Genomic DNA, 18778 nt, shown 5'->3' with positions numbered 1-18778 from the left:
TCGGGAATCTAGTACCCCAGAAAACATACTCTGTGAAGGTTCTTGCTTTTACTTCTGTTGGGGATGGACCACTTTCTAGTGACATCCAAGTCATCACTCAAACAGGAGGTAAGTTAACGATTGACAGAATTTGTGAAAAAAAACCTAAGTGCATGCAGAAATGTTGCAGAGAGATAATTTGAGTTTAAAAAATTGAAAAAAAACAAAACAAAAAACTTGCTCTGAAGGAGAGCCAGTTCATTCAGGCAGTTTTGCAGTTACCCTTTACTCAGTTCCACAGTACAAGTCATTATTGCAGAGTGGAAATTATCCCCTCACCCTTTCATTTCTTTTTTCATCAATCTCAATAAGTTTGACTGAGGTTTAAATGAAATTTAAGTCAGGTCTCAGGGACATATCTTCATCCTGGAGGTGGCCAAATGTTACAGCTTCTATTTGTCAGTGCTCTGTGCACCAAAAGTGTTTGTCAAGTAGTTCTTCACAGCTTTATTTGAGGAGTTACCTGTGTTGGTGGGTTTTGTTTAGATGGCATGTGATTCCCTTATGCTACATCACTCTAGTGAATCTTGCTTTTGGAAATTTAAAATTGATGTGTACTGCATGTATATTCAAATAGTTGGTAAGTTCTGGAAGCCCGTGGAAGCATTAAAAAAACAACAGACCTTTGTGTAGGTGCAAGCAAACAGATCTGTACACGTTGGGTTTATAAATCAAATCCAGCCTGCCCCTACAAAGTGCACAAGGTCACCATCCTCTTGTTCTGTGTTTTCAGTTACTTTTGTTTCTGTGCAGGAGTTTTAGGTCCATGAATTAGTTTTATTAGCAAAGAACAAGCAAGCATAGTGAAAAACATGGCAGAGAATTTTTATGAAACCAAAAGCAAGAAGCTCTGGTGGAGCTACACTGCAGAAAGTGTTTTATTGTAGCGATAAGAAATAAAAGCTCCCTTTGTCTAGTGGTTTAGAGAAAACTATGAAGTATTACTATAGGTCAGTGATTGCATAGAAATGTTATATAATGCTACTTGAAATTTTTGGTACTGGAAAGTTTCCTGTTGAAGAATTTAGCATCTGTCAGAGTCACAAAGCGTATCTCTAAGGTGTAACTGAAGACAGTTAAGTTTCATCCACATTTTACTTCTGCTTTTAAACAATATGCATTTAATAGAGAACAGAAATTGAGGTATTGTCCTGGAACCTTTCTCGGTGTTGTGTTACAGAAAGGTCTAGGTGTTACCTTTTGCAGTATCTCAGCTCAGAAGTTACTAAATTAACTTTTTTAGACGTTCTAATGGTACATTAGAATGTGTCTGTGTGCACATGCAAATGTAAATATATAAAAATAGTTTAATTTTGGCAATTGTAACCTTTTTCAGGAACTAGTTTTTATATTGACATCTGACTTCTTTTTGAATCCATGTGCAAAAAGCTTTGAAAGAAGGTTTAGTGAGCCTCATCTGTGCTTTCACTTAAAACTGTAAAACTCTTACTTTAACAAGAGTTTCTCAGTGGCTTCCCCAGAGAAGGATGAAGAAACCGGAATGATGAGTACTGAGGCTTAGCTGGACCAGCCCAAGTTCCATTACTTGCTGAGATCACTTGACAAATGCTTTGTTCATTAAAACCTTTCTAGAGCTTTAATTTTCTAGCCATTAAATGTGCCTGTCTGTTTCTGATTACTGTTGCAATCTGAAGAAATTATGACAACATTAACAGTTCAGGAGGGATTCTCAATACGTGTTTTCAGATTTGTAACAGAAGTCGAGTTGACATTGTTTATTTTTGACTGCATACAGAAGGCACTTTTAAGCACTGATACTTGTGCTTGAAATACAGACATTTTAAGTCATAAAAGAGAATAGCTAAGAAAGTCTAGTGCAGTTTTCCAGTTCAGGGTGTGTTTAAAAACTAAGATTCTCCCATTCTTCTATCCAGCAGTTTCTTTTCAGTGAACACTGCAGAATAAAATGCCCTCCTTTACCCTTCTACAGATTTCCTGTTATCTAAATCTGAATATGATTGTTTTGGTTGTCAAGCTGAATCTCATCCTAAAAACTACAGTGAATTATAAAGTGCCATTTTAAAACAGTGGAAATGGATTTAATGGAAACATATGTAAAGAGTAAAAATAAGAACGGGATGGTGATTACATTTCAGTTGATTTTTTTTATATTATTTTTCCCTTTTTTGAAACAAATAAGCCTGTCATTGTAAATGTGTAATTTAACCCTTTAGGCTTACTTTGGGGATATTAAGAGTATAAATACAACAAAATCTGATTGACAGCTGTGACTTACAGACTCTGTTAACTTGATTTCCCTCAAAGCTTTCATGCCTTATGTATATTCTGATCCTTGAAGACAGATTATAAAAAATGAATAAATTGTTTTTAAAAAGCCTGTTCATGAGAATCTTTGCTTTCTTAGTGCAGCAGAATTGTTCTTTTGAAATGGCTGTATGGGTGGCTTCTCACTTGGCAGGTCAGGTGAAACTCTGCTGATTGTGAAAATTAGGTTTCTAATTAAAATATTAACTAGGTGCATGTAGTTTGAGACGAAGAGAAGGAAGTGTTTTTCAGACAACCAAACATTAGAAAAAAATAAAAGCTTTATGTTCAGTGTTTCAGTGTTCTGCTTATGCATTTTAAGGAAAAGACATGTCCTGTTGCCTAGTTGTTTTCAGCAGTGTTTACTGTAAAGAGACAACATTTTAAGAAATTAAATAATCAGAAAACAGCTGTAGAGCTGAGCCTTTTGAATAATGCATTCTAAAAGCTACACCTAAGGAAGTCCTTATTCTGCAGTTTTCAGTCAAAGGATTTGATTCTGCTGAGGATGGAGTCAGGACCAGTATATGATTTAGGTGAATTGACTTACACCAAGTTTTAGAATAAAGAAATATCAGTATACGTGTTAGTGTGATACTTCTTTTCCTTTTTCTTTTTTTGTTGAAAAACAAAAACTGTGTTGGTTTGTCTCCATTTAGCTGCTCAGGACACGCTTCTTAGGTATCTTCTCATATTTCCTTTTTTTGCTTAAACTGGTCAAAAGTATGCATACTCTGAGCAGCATCCTTTACCTTGTGTGTACCAGGAAAGTTCTTGAGCTTTAAACTGAAGGTCTGAGCTTTGTTTGATTTGGTTTGGTTTAGTTTGGTTTGGTTAGGTTAGGTTTTTAATGTGCAAAGAGAGGATAGCTACTGAAGGCATTCAGAGAATCCTCGTTTTATTCTGAGCTTAGGTAGAAAGAGGGGAGAATGAGAGATATACAAGGTCTTTTGGGTGATGTATTATTGGAGAAAGAGAGAGGAAAAATATTCTGATGCTACTTTAAGCAAGAACTTACAATATAAAACCTATAGTTACTTTTAAACCAAGGATTGGCAGTGGTTTGAAGACTAAGGTTTATTACAGTTCTAGAAAGCTAATCTTTTTTAACATAGAGAAAAGGACAGTAATGAGAAGGTCAAGTATCTGACTTGGAGGTCACATAAGTGAAGCCTTAGCTTAAAGGAAATGAGTTAATGGTCCTGGAGTTCTTATTGTAAAAGATTAGAAATTCAGAGGAAGGGAGTCTGTAGCAAGGGGATACAGTTCTGCTTTGTAGCAAGCTAGCTATTTTGCAGGCATTTCAGATTCTTTCAGGAACACATGAACAGGGAAACCTCATGTCTGAAACTCCACAGTACTAGTCTCCTAGTGAAGCATTTAATGGAAATGGACTTTGACAAGGGAAGCGCTGAAAGCAAGTAGCTGGAAACTCAGGTGTAGTGCAAGGAAGCAGATGGTAGAACGATTTGGAGCTGAGGTGGGCTGCAGAATAGTTTTTAAGTGACAATATTTCCTTAAGTAACGTTCCTGGTCAGGTAGAAAAGAATATTTCAGCTTTTGAATAACACCCCTGCTCTCAAAGCACAGTTAACTTCTGTTAAGTTTCCCAGTCTCTATGTTTACTTCATTTAAATGCTAACATGATAAGACATATAATGAGGATATTACCCTCACTGAGTGATATTTTTTTAAGCCTTTAATCTCCCCAGTTCTTTCCTTGTTAGAATACAAAATAGGGTATGGTTATGGGATTTTTTTTTTTTAATCTGACTTTTTTTCTAGTCCAGGTGTTTGCAAATATGTGGATGAGTTGAATGCTGGAAAAGTCCACACATTACATTTGGCACTGAACTTAAATATGAAAGAATCCAGCCTGATATAATGTTAAGACTATTCCATTGCAATATTGTAGACTGTGGGCAGAACAACTTTGTCAAGACTACGCGGACTCTGTCTTTAAGTTTTTTCTTTTACTTTGTGGGCTCCCTCAATATCAGCTACACATATTAAGAAAGCGATTTATGAATTTCTGGTTGTTGTTTTGGTTTGGTTTTTTTTTCACAAAATGTGCTATGCTTTTTGGACTTTAAAATTTGTTGTTAATTATTTTGAATACTGTGGTTCTGTGTTTGATCCAGCAGAAATGAAAACCTCAGCTATCTTTAGAATCATTTGAAGAGGTTATTTCTGTTGTAGCTGAAAGAGGGAGAACAGCATGCTCATATAGTTAGTACATTACACATTTTATTTTGTAATCATTTTCCATGAGAATTTGGTGTCACAAAAAGTACAAGTATTGTTTTGCAAAACAAAAAACCCAAAACTCTGGAGCACATTAACTCTTGAATTGTAATAGCTTCTCTGTAGAGCTTCACGCTTCTTCCAGAGCAAGCAGAAGCATGAACTCTTGGTCCCTTTCAGTTCCCAACTGATTGTAAATTCTCTTGATCAATCTATTTTCCTTTGCAAAAGTCATTCCTAGTTAACTGATTGAGTTTGCTTTAGGTAGGGATTTCACCCTAGCAATGTCATGGGACCCCTTCTGACCTGGAGACTTTCCTCTCTTTCCAGCATCACTTGCAAACCCAGCACAGCCCTGGAGTGTTTTTCTGGTTACTGCAGCCAGCTGAGGAGCTGTGTGGGAAACTACAGTGCCTTTCCAGTTTGAGACCCCATTTTATTATTCTGTTCTGGCATTTGAGTCAGAGATGGACATAGAACCACATACGTAGGACAAGGTCCAGCAATCTGTGTTTGGTTTTGGTTATGCAGCAATGAACATGGACTAGGCCAGCAAAGGTGTTGAACTTGGTATGAAGTTTTGAAAAGACTAATTTGGGACTTTGTTCTTTGTTTTGTCACTGCTCTGCAGTGTTACATCATTTGTACTACATAAGTTATGTCAGGTTTACAAGCAAGAAATTTGGTGCACAGGGAAGTTACGGATGTTAATGTATGTTTGTAAAGCACATTGACCTCAAAGTAGAACAGACAATATAGAGAGAATGCTCATGCAGAAAGATCCTGTTCAGTGAGCTGACTAGGTACAGCACTAACAGGGAAAGTGAGATTTGATCTGTGTAATTAAAAACTCTTCAGTAAGAGTATAAAGTCCATATACATAGATTTTCCAGTTTCCCTGGGTATTTTCCATCTCTGAAGGAGACCATTACCTTCTGTCAGTTGCTCCCACTTGGCTTAGTTCCCATGTGCCACTGAAGAATTTTTTTAACAGATGTGTGTTCCAGGCATAAATCCTAAATTGTTTAAAAGTTATTGTCCACTTTCTTTATCTGATACTTTTCCTTTGGCTTAAGCCTTGCATTCCCTACCAGAGTTTATCAGCAATACAGTTTGTTTAGTTGCTGTTATTTTGGTTTTGTTTTCTTTCTTCTCCATCTTCTTTTATCTGTTTGAAGCGATGCAGATTTCCCTGTCATCTCTTTCTTCTATCAGTTTTTTCAGCTTCAGAGTTGCCTAACCGTGGTTGAAAAATGTGAAGAGAGACTAGACTTTGCAGCAAGATATTATTTTGGCAAACAGCATTTGAGGAAGTCCAACTAGCCATCAGATTGTCTTATAAAATGATAAATTGCAGACCTAAAACCCTAAAGGGTGGGTTTTTTTCTTGAGCAGAATGCTGGGAGGATGAGGGTCTTAAAACATGTAGAGAGACAGGAGATACCTTTTGTTCTCCATCTGCAGCCATATTTATCATAACGAGTGACACCAGCCCTCATATGGGTCACTTGACTAGTCGTCCACCATGTATCCTATGTTAAGCACAGATGACAGCATCACAGGACAATTCAGTTGGCAGGGTGGTCTTCTGAGGGAGGTCTCCAGCCCTGGGCCCTTCCCAAAGCAAGCTCAGCTGTGGGGTCAGACCAGGGTGCTCAGGGCTTCACCCAACTGAGGCATAAACTTCCCTGCAGCCCGACCTCCCTGGGCCATGGCTCCATCACTGGACTGTCCTCAGGAAAAGGATTCTCCTTACCTCCAGCCTGAACGTCTCACATTTCAACTTGTACCACTGCCTCTTGCCCTGCTGCCACACATTGCAGTGAAGGGCCCAACTGCATCTCCTCCATCTCTCCGATCAGCATCAGGAATGTTGTTGGGTGCCCCAAAAGCCATCCCTTCTCCTGGCTGAACCAGCCCCAGTCCTGGAGCCTCATTGCAGGGCAAGTCCCCAGCCCAGAGCAGTCTTGCTGAGGCCCAAAAACAGATGCAGTACCCAGATGTGGTCTGATGGGCACTGAGCAGAGGGGAAAGTCCCTGCCCTCCCCTAGCTCTTGTGGTCATTGCCTCCTCATACCACCCCAGGCCTTGCTGGTCATGTTGCTGCCTGGCCACAGGGCTGTCCCCAGCTCAGCTCGAAGCCTGCTAGGTGCCAGGGCTCAGGGCCATCCCCCACAGCTGCTCCCTGGCCCCATCAGCCCCAGCCTGTGTCCCTGAAGGGCTCTGCCTTCCTGGGACAGGGCTTGCTATACCTCATGGGGAGCCATCAGCCTGTTCCTCCCCCCTCTCCAGTTCCCTCTTAACAGCAGCCTGGCCCTTGAGTGTGTCAGCTGGTCCCCCCCAGCTTGATGTCATCTGCAAACCTGGAACACATGCCCTCCATCACCTCCTCCAGGTCACGGATAGAGATGTCAAACACAAGATGAATAGCATGGTACAAATAACATAAGCTGATGTTTGACCTTCCATGACCAAGCAAAGCTGATTTCATAGCTCCAACTGTGCTGTTCAGTTACTTTGCCAAAATATTTTTGCCTGTCCTTTGATACACATTGAAGCAAAACATTTCTTCCACAAGTCAGTTTTACCAGTTTTTATCTTTTTGTCAGATGAAGCAAACAAAATGCCTACAGCCAAATATCCACCTGAGTTTCATGAGATGCATTTGGAACAACCTGTAGCAAAACAAACATTTCCAAATAGCTGCCTAGAGTCCGAATTCATTGTTAAGTTTTGGCAAGTCTGCAGTCAGGCATCACATCTACTTTAAGCTGTGTTCAACAGGAGGCCAATCTGCAGCTGTTGTCTGATTCTTCCTCAGGAGTGTTTTGAAGCAGCTAACCTAAAAAGTTGTAAAGTTCACCTAGTAAATGAATTTATACAACTATGCTATAGATTTGCCAAGTTAAAGTTTGATCTAGTGGTGTTTCAAAATCTGTTTCAAAGTTAGGAATTATCCTGTTACCCCACTGTCTCCCTCTTAATTTCAAATATGTTCAATTTTAAAAGGATAAAATTAGAAGTATTTCTGTCAAAAATACTTCATTGATATTTTCTGGAATTGCTCACAAGAAAAAAAAAGTGAAAGGTAGGGACTTGCAACCTCCACACAGGAGCTTGAATATACACCTTGTTGACAGGTTATCTGTCTATTTATCTAAAGTTAGATATCAAACCTGCACCAGCATACATAAGGGCAGTGTTATCCTCAGAGTGACATTAAGTAGAAGTCTTGGGGAGATAAAAATTATGATTATAAAAGTTTTGAAGTCTTTTACTTTACAAAAGAAATGTACTTGTAATGCTATAATAAAATTGTACCCAAAAAATGATTTTGAAATTATCATTATCACCTGTGACAGTATGTGCTGAGAAGTGTGTCTCACCTTTTTATCTTAAAAATAAGAGCATGCAATTTTTTATTTTTTTTTTTAAATCTAGAAATGCTGTAAAAGACTATTTCATGCCTTATCAACAACACTATTAACTGAAAGTAATGTTTTAGAACTTGGGTGCCCATGTGATTTTATATATTTCACTAACAGGGTTATATTTTGCCATCTTTTCCCAGTCAGCCTTATTATTTTCCATAGATTTGCAGAAATAAATGATGGTAACATTTAGTCTGGATAATTTCTGTGATCATTGCACAAGATGTAACAACAGATAATGTTCTTGACTACTGGAATCAAAACGGCATTTTTAGTTATTGCAATTAGGAAGTATTAGTACAAAGTCAGCTATATTGGTAAAAATAACAGTCATTAAAAGAGTAGAAATATGTCACTTAATAAGAACATTACTGAAGATCTCTTCAGTAGGTTATAACTTCAGGTTACAAAAACATTCAAAATTTAAGTGTCTTCTTAAAGAGCAGGGTGTGTTTAGTATCTTAGTTATTGATGAGCTAAGCAAACCATTTTCCGATTTGGAAGTCTGTGTAATGGTTTTAGCTCTTTCTTGCTGACTGTTCCAGCCAGCCTTATGTGATACTAGCATTTCCCCATATACACGCACATATATACACATTTGCCATTTTCACATAGGTTATTAGGTTGCTGGTTTTCATTACCAGGCTTCTGTTCAATTGCATTGCAATTCTGTGTGCATTATTTACATTACAAAGCATTTCTTTGAAATCCTTGATAATTTGTAATGTGTTAACTAAATATATTATTATTCTTTATCTGAGCTCAGATTAATTTATTTCATTGTACAGTTAATCAATTTGTTTAAGTTCAGTAAGTTCAATAAAAGTAGTATTGTGTGAAATGTTCAGAGATAACAGCTTAAAAGGTTTGAAAGATAAGTGTTGAATTAGCCAAATAAAACATTGGCAACACTGCTCAACTTTTTCTTTAGTGCCTGGTCAGCCATTGAACTTCAAAGCAGAACCTGAGTCTGAAACAAGCATATTACTTTCCTGGACACCTCCACGCTCTGATACCATTTCCAGCTATGAACTGGTTTACAAAGAAGGGGAACATGGGGAGGAGGTAAGTGAAGAGACATCTTCTTTAATGAGTCAGACATAAAATGCTGCAATCGTTTGGAATGGATGGATTAGTAACTTTCTTTAGCACAAATGCCTTGGTCTTTGAGCCCTTAACAGCCTTTGTTGTTAAACGCACTGGTCAGCCTAATGGTGTAAACAGGAGAAGGTGCTATTGATAGCTACCACCAGTCAGTGGAACTTTGTTGTTGTTTGTGAGGAGTCATCCACAGAAGCTGCATCCAGTTTCAGACATTGATTATGCCTCTCCAAGCCTGGTCCTCTACAAAGGCTTGGAAGCAGCGTGTTTTGGGGCATGTTATGAACTAATTAAGATTTTTTGCACTTGGAATTTGAAGTCTATTTTCAGCCTTAGCGAATTTTTCTTCCTCTTTGCCACCACGTAGGAGAGTTTTTAAGCTTCTCTAATCATTCTATAATGTTTGAAAAGAAAATATGTTTCATTTCCTAGAGATAAAAACCTGCCATGGACTTTTTCTGTACCATTATTTCTTGAAGAATTTTCTGTTTGAGGGCCTCTGTAGTGCCAGTACCACAGACTTTAGAATCTACTGTCCTTCTGATACGGAAACCATGTGATGTTGCCAGGTGTCCCAGACAAAAGAAATAAGCCAGGAGTCTCAGAAGGCAGCAGGAGATTATCAGCCTCATTGATTTCTCCTGCATCATCAACTCATTGCTGATGCTTCAACTGAGCTTATGTTTATGGAGGCTTTACACATATACTGTGAACGCATAAACTTACTTTGTGGAAGGGGGCCAGACCTGTATTTCACCTCCAAATAGGATGCAGGCTTCTGCTTAATAAGTTACCCGTTGGAATAACTTCCTCCCTAAATAGTTTGAACATGAATTTAACTGTGAGGTTAAACCCAAGATTACTCACATTAAAAAATCCTGTCATTCACTGTCATAAAGGGTAACTATAGGTTACTCTTATACTCTGAAAATGCTTTTATACTTTGTACACAGCAATTACTTCCTCAAACAGTCAAGCAATATTTCTGGCTCTAAGTTTTACCCAGTGAGCTTCCTTAATGTGTGTTTGTCAAATGTAATGTATTCATTTTCTGGTTTGGTTTAGTTTGGTTTTATTTTGATTTATTTTCCTGAATTTAATTTTTTCTTAATAATATTATCATCAAAGTATAAAAGTATTTCTTCTATAGGCAACATACTGAATTCAGTGTCTCTGAATATTAACCAAGACATTGTTTTATTACCTACCTTTAGCAACGGGTTTCCACAGAACCTACTACATCTTATCGCCTGCAAGGCTTAAGGCCAAACAGCTTGTACTTATTCCGTCTAGCTGCACGTTCTCCACAGGGCCTGGGTGCTTCAACAGCAGAAATCTCGGCGAGAACCATGCAGTCAAGTAGGTGTCTTTCCTTGCTAACTTTTTTCCCTTGTTTTGTATTTTTCAAAGGGATTAATTTCGGTAGCCCGGACAGACAGCAGCAAAGGAAAAGGCAAAATGTCATGAAACTCATCACATTTGTCTTCTAATGAGATGCAAAAATTTGTCAGGGATTTATGTATACATCTTTAAATATTTAAATTAAGACTTAATTAAAAGAATCAGATATTTAAGGATGATGTCCAGGAGTGCTACCTTTGCCTGATAAGTTATGCTTTCCTGACAGTTTGCATTACACATCATTTTAAAACTTAGTGAAGTTCTATTTCTATTTGTTTTAAATTAAATGCCTTCTCTTAAAGTAATATTATTCAAAACAGAAAATTCAGATTCTCAGTTGACATGGGGCCTTTCAATTTGCAGTCATGACAGATGTGATTACACCATCATTTCTTGTTAGTGTTACATATTAATAGTAATTAGTGTAACTGGAAATACTTTGCTGCAGACCTGGAAACCACAGCTAAATGCGCTTCTGAAGCATTTCTAAGGCATTTAGAATAAACATAAAAAACCAATCATTTAACACAAGACTAGGTTTAGAGATAATGGCAAGGCAGCTTTTAATTTTAATAATCCAGAATCAATAATGTGGTGAATAAAAAAGGTATTTATTTATCCTGGGAGCCATTTCAGCTATCTGGGATGCTCATTCGCTCATACTGGGTGAAGATTGCTTAGACTGTGCATACAGAATAAATATCTAGGGGCCAAGGCTGCATGTTCCATATATAAGCACATTGCCAGTTTCTTTTTATTCTTGATATAAGAGTATGCTATGCTTTTTTCAGCCTTATGTCTTAAGATAGTAGGAAAATCCAGTTGACTTCAGTAGGCAGACCCAGGTTATTTGCAGAAAAGATTGCAAAATCTTGTTTTGCAAGAATGGTGTATTTTAAGAAAAAAGTATATGCGTTAATAAAACAGGTTACACAAGTAGCCTACAGATTATCCTCACATAAATGAAATATTTTGCACTTTCAGAGTATAACGGATTAAAAATTAATAACCTTATATGAGTTTATTAGCAAAATTCACTAGAATGTGCTGTTGCCTTTCATTTTGGTTTCAGAAAAAGATACTACAGGTATTTATTTCTTTACATATAAGATCTTTAAGGGACATTTTACTTATATTTTACTTCCTGTACAAGTCAGTGGTAAAAAGGGAGCAACATGTTTTTTAACACTTAATTACTGAATTAGCCTAAGAAAAAAACCCAAATGTGGTAATTCTCATCTGTCCCCCCATCAACCTCCTCTAGTTAGTTGAAATGCTGATATATTCCCTCCTGTTTTCCCTTCAGAAGAGCAGTGTACCATACTGAGTAAAAAGCCATTGATCCCTGTAGAAGAGCTGTAGGGAACCAAAAGTTACATGTGTAAATGCAATAGGTCACAGCAGGGTCCTAGGCCTTCTCTGTTGCTTTAATTTTGTTTGATGTTACTAGTATAAGTAACAGAAAACTATTTGTTTCTTTTTTGCCTTAACAAATGACAATAAAGTAATAGACCAAACAAACAAAGAAACCAAAACAAAAATCTAACGACCCCAAAACAAAACAAAAAGAAAAGGTGCTTTAAAGGTCTTGCACCCCAAATTTTTAATTTTCCTTGAAAAGAAGGCAGAAATAGGAAAGGAGTCTACATAAACTACTTCTGCCAGTGAACTTGAACTATGGCTCCTTTTTTGGTGCTCTGAATGATCTCAGTTAGTAAGCATACACTTTGCTATGTCAAAGTCCATTTAAACACATAAATGCATGCATAAATTTCAGTACTTGAATTGCCTCACTGAAAGCAATGGAGTGCCATACATTCTAAAGGTCTGGAGACCAGAAAAGATAAATATGCTAAGAGACTCCTTCGAGTACAGTAAAGGTGAGCATATTTGCTCTGGAAGATTGGTGCTGGTGACAAGAGACAGAACAAAGTCAGAATCTGTCATTGTTCTGATGTGCTGAGCTTGTGAACTCTGTAAAATTAATATCTGCTTTCTTGACACATTGTTTGGGGGTAGATTTTTTTTTTTTTTCCTATAGAGGTTACCTACATTACTGGTAGGATTTAATTCTTTGCTAGCAAAGGTGTCTCCAAGAGGAGTTAAAAAAATAAAACTGACAGCTGATCTAGGGTAAGTACAAGTTACAGTCAGAATCAACAAGCCTGTCACTTTTTCCTGGTAGGTAAATCTTTGACTAAGACTTTCTTTCTCTTCTATTGATTGCATGCTCCTAGTATGTTGGCTGTATGTTTCAGTAAATGCTTTCCACTTAAACATAATTTGCAATTGACTTATGCCAGGCAGACTCAGTTATAAAAAAAAACAAACAAACAAAAAAACCCTGAAAAAATAATTGTTTATGAGAGTGGGGAGGCTACAAAAATGGCAATTTATGAGCAATTTCTAGCAATTATTGCAAGTTTTTAGAACTTCTGTAAAAAGAGAATTTTTCTAAAAGAAAGTAAACTCACTTGAAGGGGATATGTCCAAATTTATAAGTAAATATATGCCACATGTCATTTAAAATATTATAGCTTGCACTAATTGCAATGATTGTAAAGATAGATCAGTAGTCATAGAACTGTCACGTTTTTGTTTTATTTCAAGAAGAATTTTAATTACAGGTAGGTAATATAATTTTGAGGTTTCACTTTCATGTATCTCCCCTACATCCTTTTTCACCATTTAGTTGGTCTATTCATTTTCAGTTACCTCATGTTAATAAGCCAAGGTGCATATGATTATCTGATGTTTTGCTTTTTTAAGTTTTTACTTTTTTTGGTTTATTTTTTTATCTTCATTTGGTTGTCTTTTATTTATTTTTATTTTTTCTTTTGTTCATTTTTTTTCAATCACTCCTATCCTTTCACTCAAATCCTCCTTTAACCCACTACTGAAATTAGAGCCATCAGCTCCTCCTCAAGACATTAGTTGCACAAGCCCCAGCTCCACTAGCATTTTGGTAAGTTGGAAACCTCCACCTGTGGAAAAACAGAACGGCATTATCACTGAATACTCCATCAAGTACATTGGGATTGATGGAGAAGATGGCAAGCCCCATGAAATTTTGGGAATTTCCTCGGACAGTACCCAATACCTTTTGGAACAGCTGGAAAAATGGACAGAGTACCGGATCTCTGTGACTGCCCACACTGATGTTGGACCTGGCCCAGAGAGCTTAGCAGTATTGATTCGGACAGATGAAGATGGTATGTTGCCTCCACTACATCAGTTTGCACCTCTATGACTCTCTGTCGATCTGCTATCTTTTGTATAACCTAACAGTATTTTTGTCTGCTCCTATTTTTTCCCAAATCATGGTTTTGCTTTTGAGTTTTTAAATCAAAGACTTGCCTTTCTACACTATTTTTGTATTTGGTATTTTTTTTTTTTTAACAGAAAGTACCTTTTTGTGAGTAACATGAATCTGCTGCCACTTCGAGCCCATACATATTCTTCTTGCTCCTCCTTTGACACAAAAATAACTCTTGGGGGAAAACCTTCCTGCCTTTTCCTTGATTTTACAGTCATTTTTATTTTTAAACACTTATGTCTATGAAAGTTTTTTTCAGGTTTTGTTGGTTTTTTTTTTTTTAACTGCTTTCTTGTTCCATGTTGTGCTTTTTGATTTGGGTTTTTTTTGGGTTGGTTTATTTTTTGGTTTTTTGAGTTTTGTTTTTGATCTTGGAAAACTGATGCTCCTCACATTTTCTTTTCTTCCATGCTTGAAAGTGATAGAAGACAGCCGTATTATCAGCCTCCTTTTTACACTACTACCCCCCCCCCCCCCCAAAAAAAAAAAACCACCACAAAACCAAAGCATTTAGCAAACAAAAATAAAGGAAACTTTTTTGAAATCTTTTGTAGTTTTATTGTTATAGTAGTAGTATTTCAATGATTCAAATATCTCTTTGTATTATAATGCTTTGACTGTCAAAGCATCTTCCTTGGCTTTTGTACATTTTTACATGTTTTTCTATTTCTCTAATACTCCTTTTTCTTCCATTTTTTTGCATCAGTCATGTTTTTTGATCTTTTCACTGAAAGGTAGAGCAGATTGGTTGAGCATTTTCATTTGTTGAACAATTTGTGTTCTTCAAAGAAAACGTAATGAGTCTGCTCTTAAAAAAAAAAAAAAAAAAAAAAAAAAAAGAGAGAGAAAGCAAAAGACATAGGTGGGACAAGTGCCTGTAATTCTCTTCTGTCCAATGATGTTGTTCCAGTTCCTAGTGGTCCTCCTCGCAAAGTCGAGGTAGAGGCTGTCAACTCTACTGCTGTTAAAGTATCATGGCGCTCGCCTGTACCCAATAAGCAGCATGGTCAAATCCGAGGATACCAGGTCCACTACGTGAGGATGGAAAATGGAGAGCCAAAGGGTCAGCCCATGCTGAAGGACATCATGCTGGCTGATGCACAGGTAATTAGGGCATTTTATGTTATATTTATGTACATAAAATATGTAAAAATATTTAGCCTACAAGAGCTATCCAGAAACATGGGGTTTTTTTTATTCTTTCTCTATTTCAGCCTACCAGCTCATATTTTTAATCTCTATTTTGACAACAGTTTTTTCAAAATATTTACATTTAAAAGTTCTTGGGCCAAACCTAGACACCATTTTCTATATAGGCATGCAACTAAATGCTAAGCTGTGTCATTCTGCTGGCTCCCTTAAACGTGGAGACTTCACTATACCTATGCTCTGAAATTTTAAAGCATCAGGAAGATCTGAGCTAGGTCACAGTCAATGTAGAAAACTGTGGATCAGCACTGCCCACCTGGTATTTCTTTGTTTCAGTGGGAAGCCTAGAATCATTAGAAGCCTGTGTTAGCCCATTATTACAGTGTTTCTCTCATTAGCGTGTATCCACCTCACTAAACATTTCACAGGAAATTAATTTATTAGTTCAACTATAGAAATCACCGAGGTATTTATATCTGTCCTTATTCATATCAATAACTCAATATAATGAAGAGCTTACTTTAAATAGGCATGGGGTTACTTCTTTTGCAAAATTTCCCATCTGTTTTATAAATTATGAGACATGATGTAAACAAAAGCCTGATCGCATCAAGTTTAAAAAGCTTCTAAAAATAGGATGTTACTGATTGGTATACACTAGTGCTTTGTAAAACTGAAGATTCCCAAAGATCCTGGTACTAGAGGAATCATCCTACACTGAAACTATTATCACATAAATACTTGAAATGACAAGAAATTATCAATCTAGTATAATGTAAAGAGTTATATTTGCCTGAAGCATTTTATGGGAATAAATAAATGGGGTTTTTTGGCTTCTTTTGTTTCTTCTTCCAGTCTTAGTTCTAAGTTTCAGCTCTGCAGATACCTTTTTTGAGAACAGGTCTCCCACACCTGCATTTGTCTCTGTTCCTGGAGATCTTTGTTGCAGTTCCACCTGCCAGTCTTTCTGTCTATCTGTGTACATACTTAGCTATTTTGCAGCACATGGTGTTCATACAGCTTAAATTCAGTGAAGAGAAAAATGGGAACAAGTGGAGAGGTGGGAAGGGAAAGGGAAAAGGGAGAAGAGACGGGAAAGGAGATGCCACTGTCCTTTGATTCTCCCCTTCCTTGCACAGATTGGCACTTTCAACCTCTAAAGGTGGGAAACAGGAGACTAGATGAGATGTTGGAGCCCAAATATCATAAAGGCAAAAGTTCTATTTCTTTTTTTTTTTTTTTTTTTTCCCCAAATTTAGCTTTGACCTGCCTGTTTGCTGTTGGTTCAGTCTGCTTAATCACCTCCTTTCTCCTGTGCCACTCCTACCTGCCTATCATACTTCTGGGATACATATGAACAGGGCCTGTGCAGATAGGAAGACCTTGACAGTAAAAGATCAGTGTGGTTTGGTTTCAAGACTAAATAATCCCGCTATTAATTTAAGTAAGGTATTGAATTCATTGAGGAAACTCAAGCATATAGCCTAGTATCATGATTAAATAAACCAAGTAAACTTTATTTCTGCCTTGATAGCTTTTACTAATACAATTTAAATAAAAAACAAAAACAAACTACATGGTACAAGAGGATTCATTATGTCTTTCATCTTTCAAGGAAAGAGAAGTGCTGTTTTTTAGGGAGAGCAGAAATGGAATTAAAAAGCCCGGCCTGATTTCATTAACTAGATGCTACATGATTCTATATGATTAATTCAAATTGTATATGAATTTTCCAGATATCTTTCATATTTATTTTACTATTAAGAGAAAACAAATACCTCAACCAGGCTACAAATCTCTTCATTTATTTTGTTTTCCCTTCCAATTTTCTTTACTCTCAATCAGTGGGAATATGATGATACTACTGAACATGTGAGTAGTTTTTTACTGGCTAGAAAAACAGCCTGTGCTAAGAGTTTGGGAATTATTTTTTTTTTCCTTTTCTGCTTGTTGCTTGTAGCCTCCTTTTATTTTTTTGAGTTTTCTTCGGGTTTGGTTTTAGTGTCATGCCCCCTCCTCCCTGCCCCCCAAGTCATTTGCACAAATGCATGCTCCTAACATCAAAGGTTTCTCCGTTATGGCAGTTTATTTTGGTTTGGATTTGGTTTTGTTGGGGTTTTTTATTATTGTTATTAATATTTTTTTTCTTTTCTCAGGAGTGTGAGGGTTACTGTTGCTTGCTTGTTCTTGGGTTTAGCATGATGCCAAAATGTACAGAACTGGTTTGTGTTTTCTTCTTTTTGATTGCTGTCACTAACATTGCCTCACAATTCCTCTTAAAAAGAAGTGGTTCAGAGTTGTGTAGCAGTAGTCTGATTTTTATGTATTAACTTTAAGGGGTTTTTTTGTGTACTGAAAGTTAGTCAGTTGTACTTTCTTTCTTTTTGGTAATTTATTAAATGTATTTTATATGCTGTCAGGAAAGCCAAATGCCCTGCAGTGTTTATGCCTAAATAATAGTTTTTACTTTACCCAAAGCACACTTTTAAATGACAACACTACGTGCAATTCTACATCTTACACCATGAAGTAGTGTTTGTTTTAAATTAAGCTAATATCTGCATCACTCTTTACAATAATGACATTTTTTTTTCCTTTTACAATTTTTTGCTGTTAATATCAGGTACAGTGTCTTTATGAAAGATGAGAAGTCTTTCTTAGTAATTTTGGCCTTTAGGCTCCATTCAGTTCTGGGGTAGAATCTAAGGAGGGTGGGGTTTTTTAATGTGTTTTTATTTTATTTGAACTATTTTGCCTACTTGTTCTGATCATTACCTTATTATTTCTATATTTTTTTTTAACTGACTGTAAATACAATGCCAAATTCTAATCACATATGTACTAAGCTCATACCCACTATCTTGAAAAATCCATTTACTGTGGATAGTCTGACCCATAATTTTTATATTAACTTTTATGGTTGTTGCATCTGAGGCGTGTGTGATTGCACATTTGCTATTTATTCTAGATGCGTAAATATACCATCTCTCTGGCAGCAGTGAAATTTAGTGTAAATGCATTCAGGCATGTGAAAATGCAAAGAAGTAGTCCAGTGATTACAGACTGGAAGCTGATGAGTCAAGAACTTTGGGCCAGTCAGTTGCCTCCAAATACTATCCTATATTTGCATATAAAATTTGTTTATATCATGAGTGTCTAGGCTTACATCCCCCTGGATGCCCTTAGGGCGTGATGGAAGTTGAGTTCTTTTCAGGTGGCTGGCCCTTCACCATACTCTGTGTGTGTGTATGTTCTGTGCGCATGTGTAAAAAGATCCCCCTGGTTTGATACTTCAGTTTGATCTTGCTTCCTTCCAATTGTACTACCTGGAAAGCTGCTTGTTTTGTAGCTGCTGTCATTTGTTTGAGGGCTGTCAGATTTATTCTTTGACCAGATATTTAATGGTGGTGTAAGTAGTTCTTTTAGACCTGAAGAGTGACTTGTTTCTGAACTCCTTTGAGGTACTTAGATGCACAATCCAACCAGTGACACAGGTTGCAGTGAGTGTTACGGAAGTGACAAACCTTTCTTGTTTAGCTAAACCATCATTGTTTAGTGTGGGTACAAACACAATACTCTTACTGAGTACTTCTTAGGAGTCATTTTATAGCTGTATCAGTGATGTCCTGTAAATGACTAAGTTAAATGGATTTCTGGTATCTACAGATGCATGCTTTTCACAGTATCAGTAGCCGTCCTTAGGCAAGGTATTTCAGAAGGCTTTATTCACTGTTCACACCACTAGGCCTCTGGCCTTGTTCCTTAAACTACCTGAGGCATGCAATATAGAAGTGTGCTGGTTTTTGTTGCT

General features: G+C 36.9%; 1 protein-coding gene across 10 annotated transcripts in view; it reads left to right on the top strand.

The window, feature by feature from the left end:
• The window catches only part of PTPRD (protein tyrosine phosphatase receptor type D), a 380483-nt gene that overhangs the window by 246422 nt on the left and 115283 nt on the right, over positions 1-18778 (top strand). For 7 of the 10 annotated variants that reach the window (XM_055699498.1, XM_055699496.1, XM_055699497.1 and 4 more), the window contains 6 exons: positions 1-108; positions 8932-9065; positions 10316-10460; positions 13409-13714; positions 14729-14922; positions 16813-16839. The exon at positions 1-108 is cut by the window's left edge and continues 474 nt beyond it. In XM_055699498.1, coding sequence (XP_055555473.1) covers positions 1-108; positions 8932-9065; positions 10316-10460; positions 13409-13714; positions 14729-14922; positions 16813-16839 — 914 coding nt within the window. The remainder of the gene's footprint in view (positions 109-8931; positions 9066-10315; positions 10461-13408; positions 13715-14728; positions 14923-16812; positions 16840-18778) is intronic. The other 3 variants (XM_055699500.1, XM_055699499.1, XM_055699501.1) reach the window with 1 other exon arrangement.

Source organism: Falco cherrug, chromosome Z, assembly GCF_023634085.1.
Source record: "Falco cherrug isolate bFalChe1 chromosome Z, bFalChe1.pri, whole genome shotgun sequence".
Classification (NCBI taxonomy): domain Eukaryota; kingdom Metazoa; phylum Chordata; class Aves; order Falconiformes; family Falconidae; genus Falco; species Falco cherrug.
Note: the sequence above shows the minus strand (reverse complement) of the source record. Positions and strands in the feature narration are given on the sequence as shown.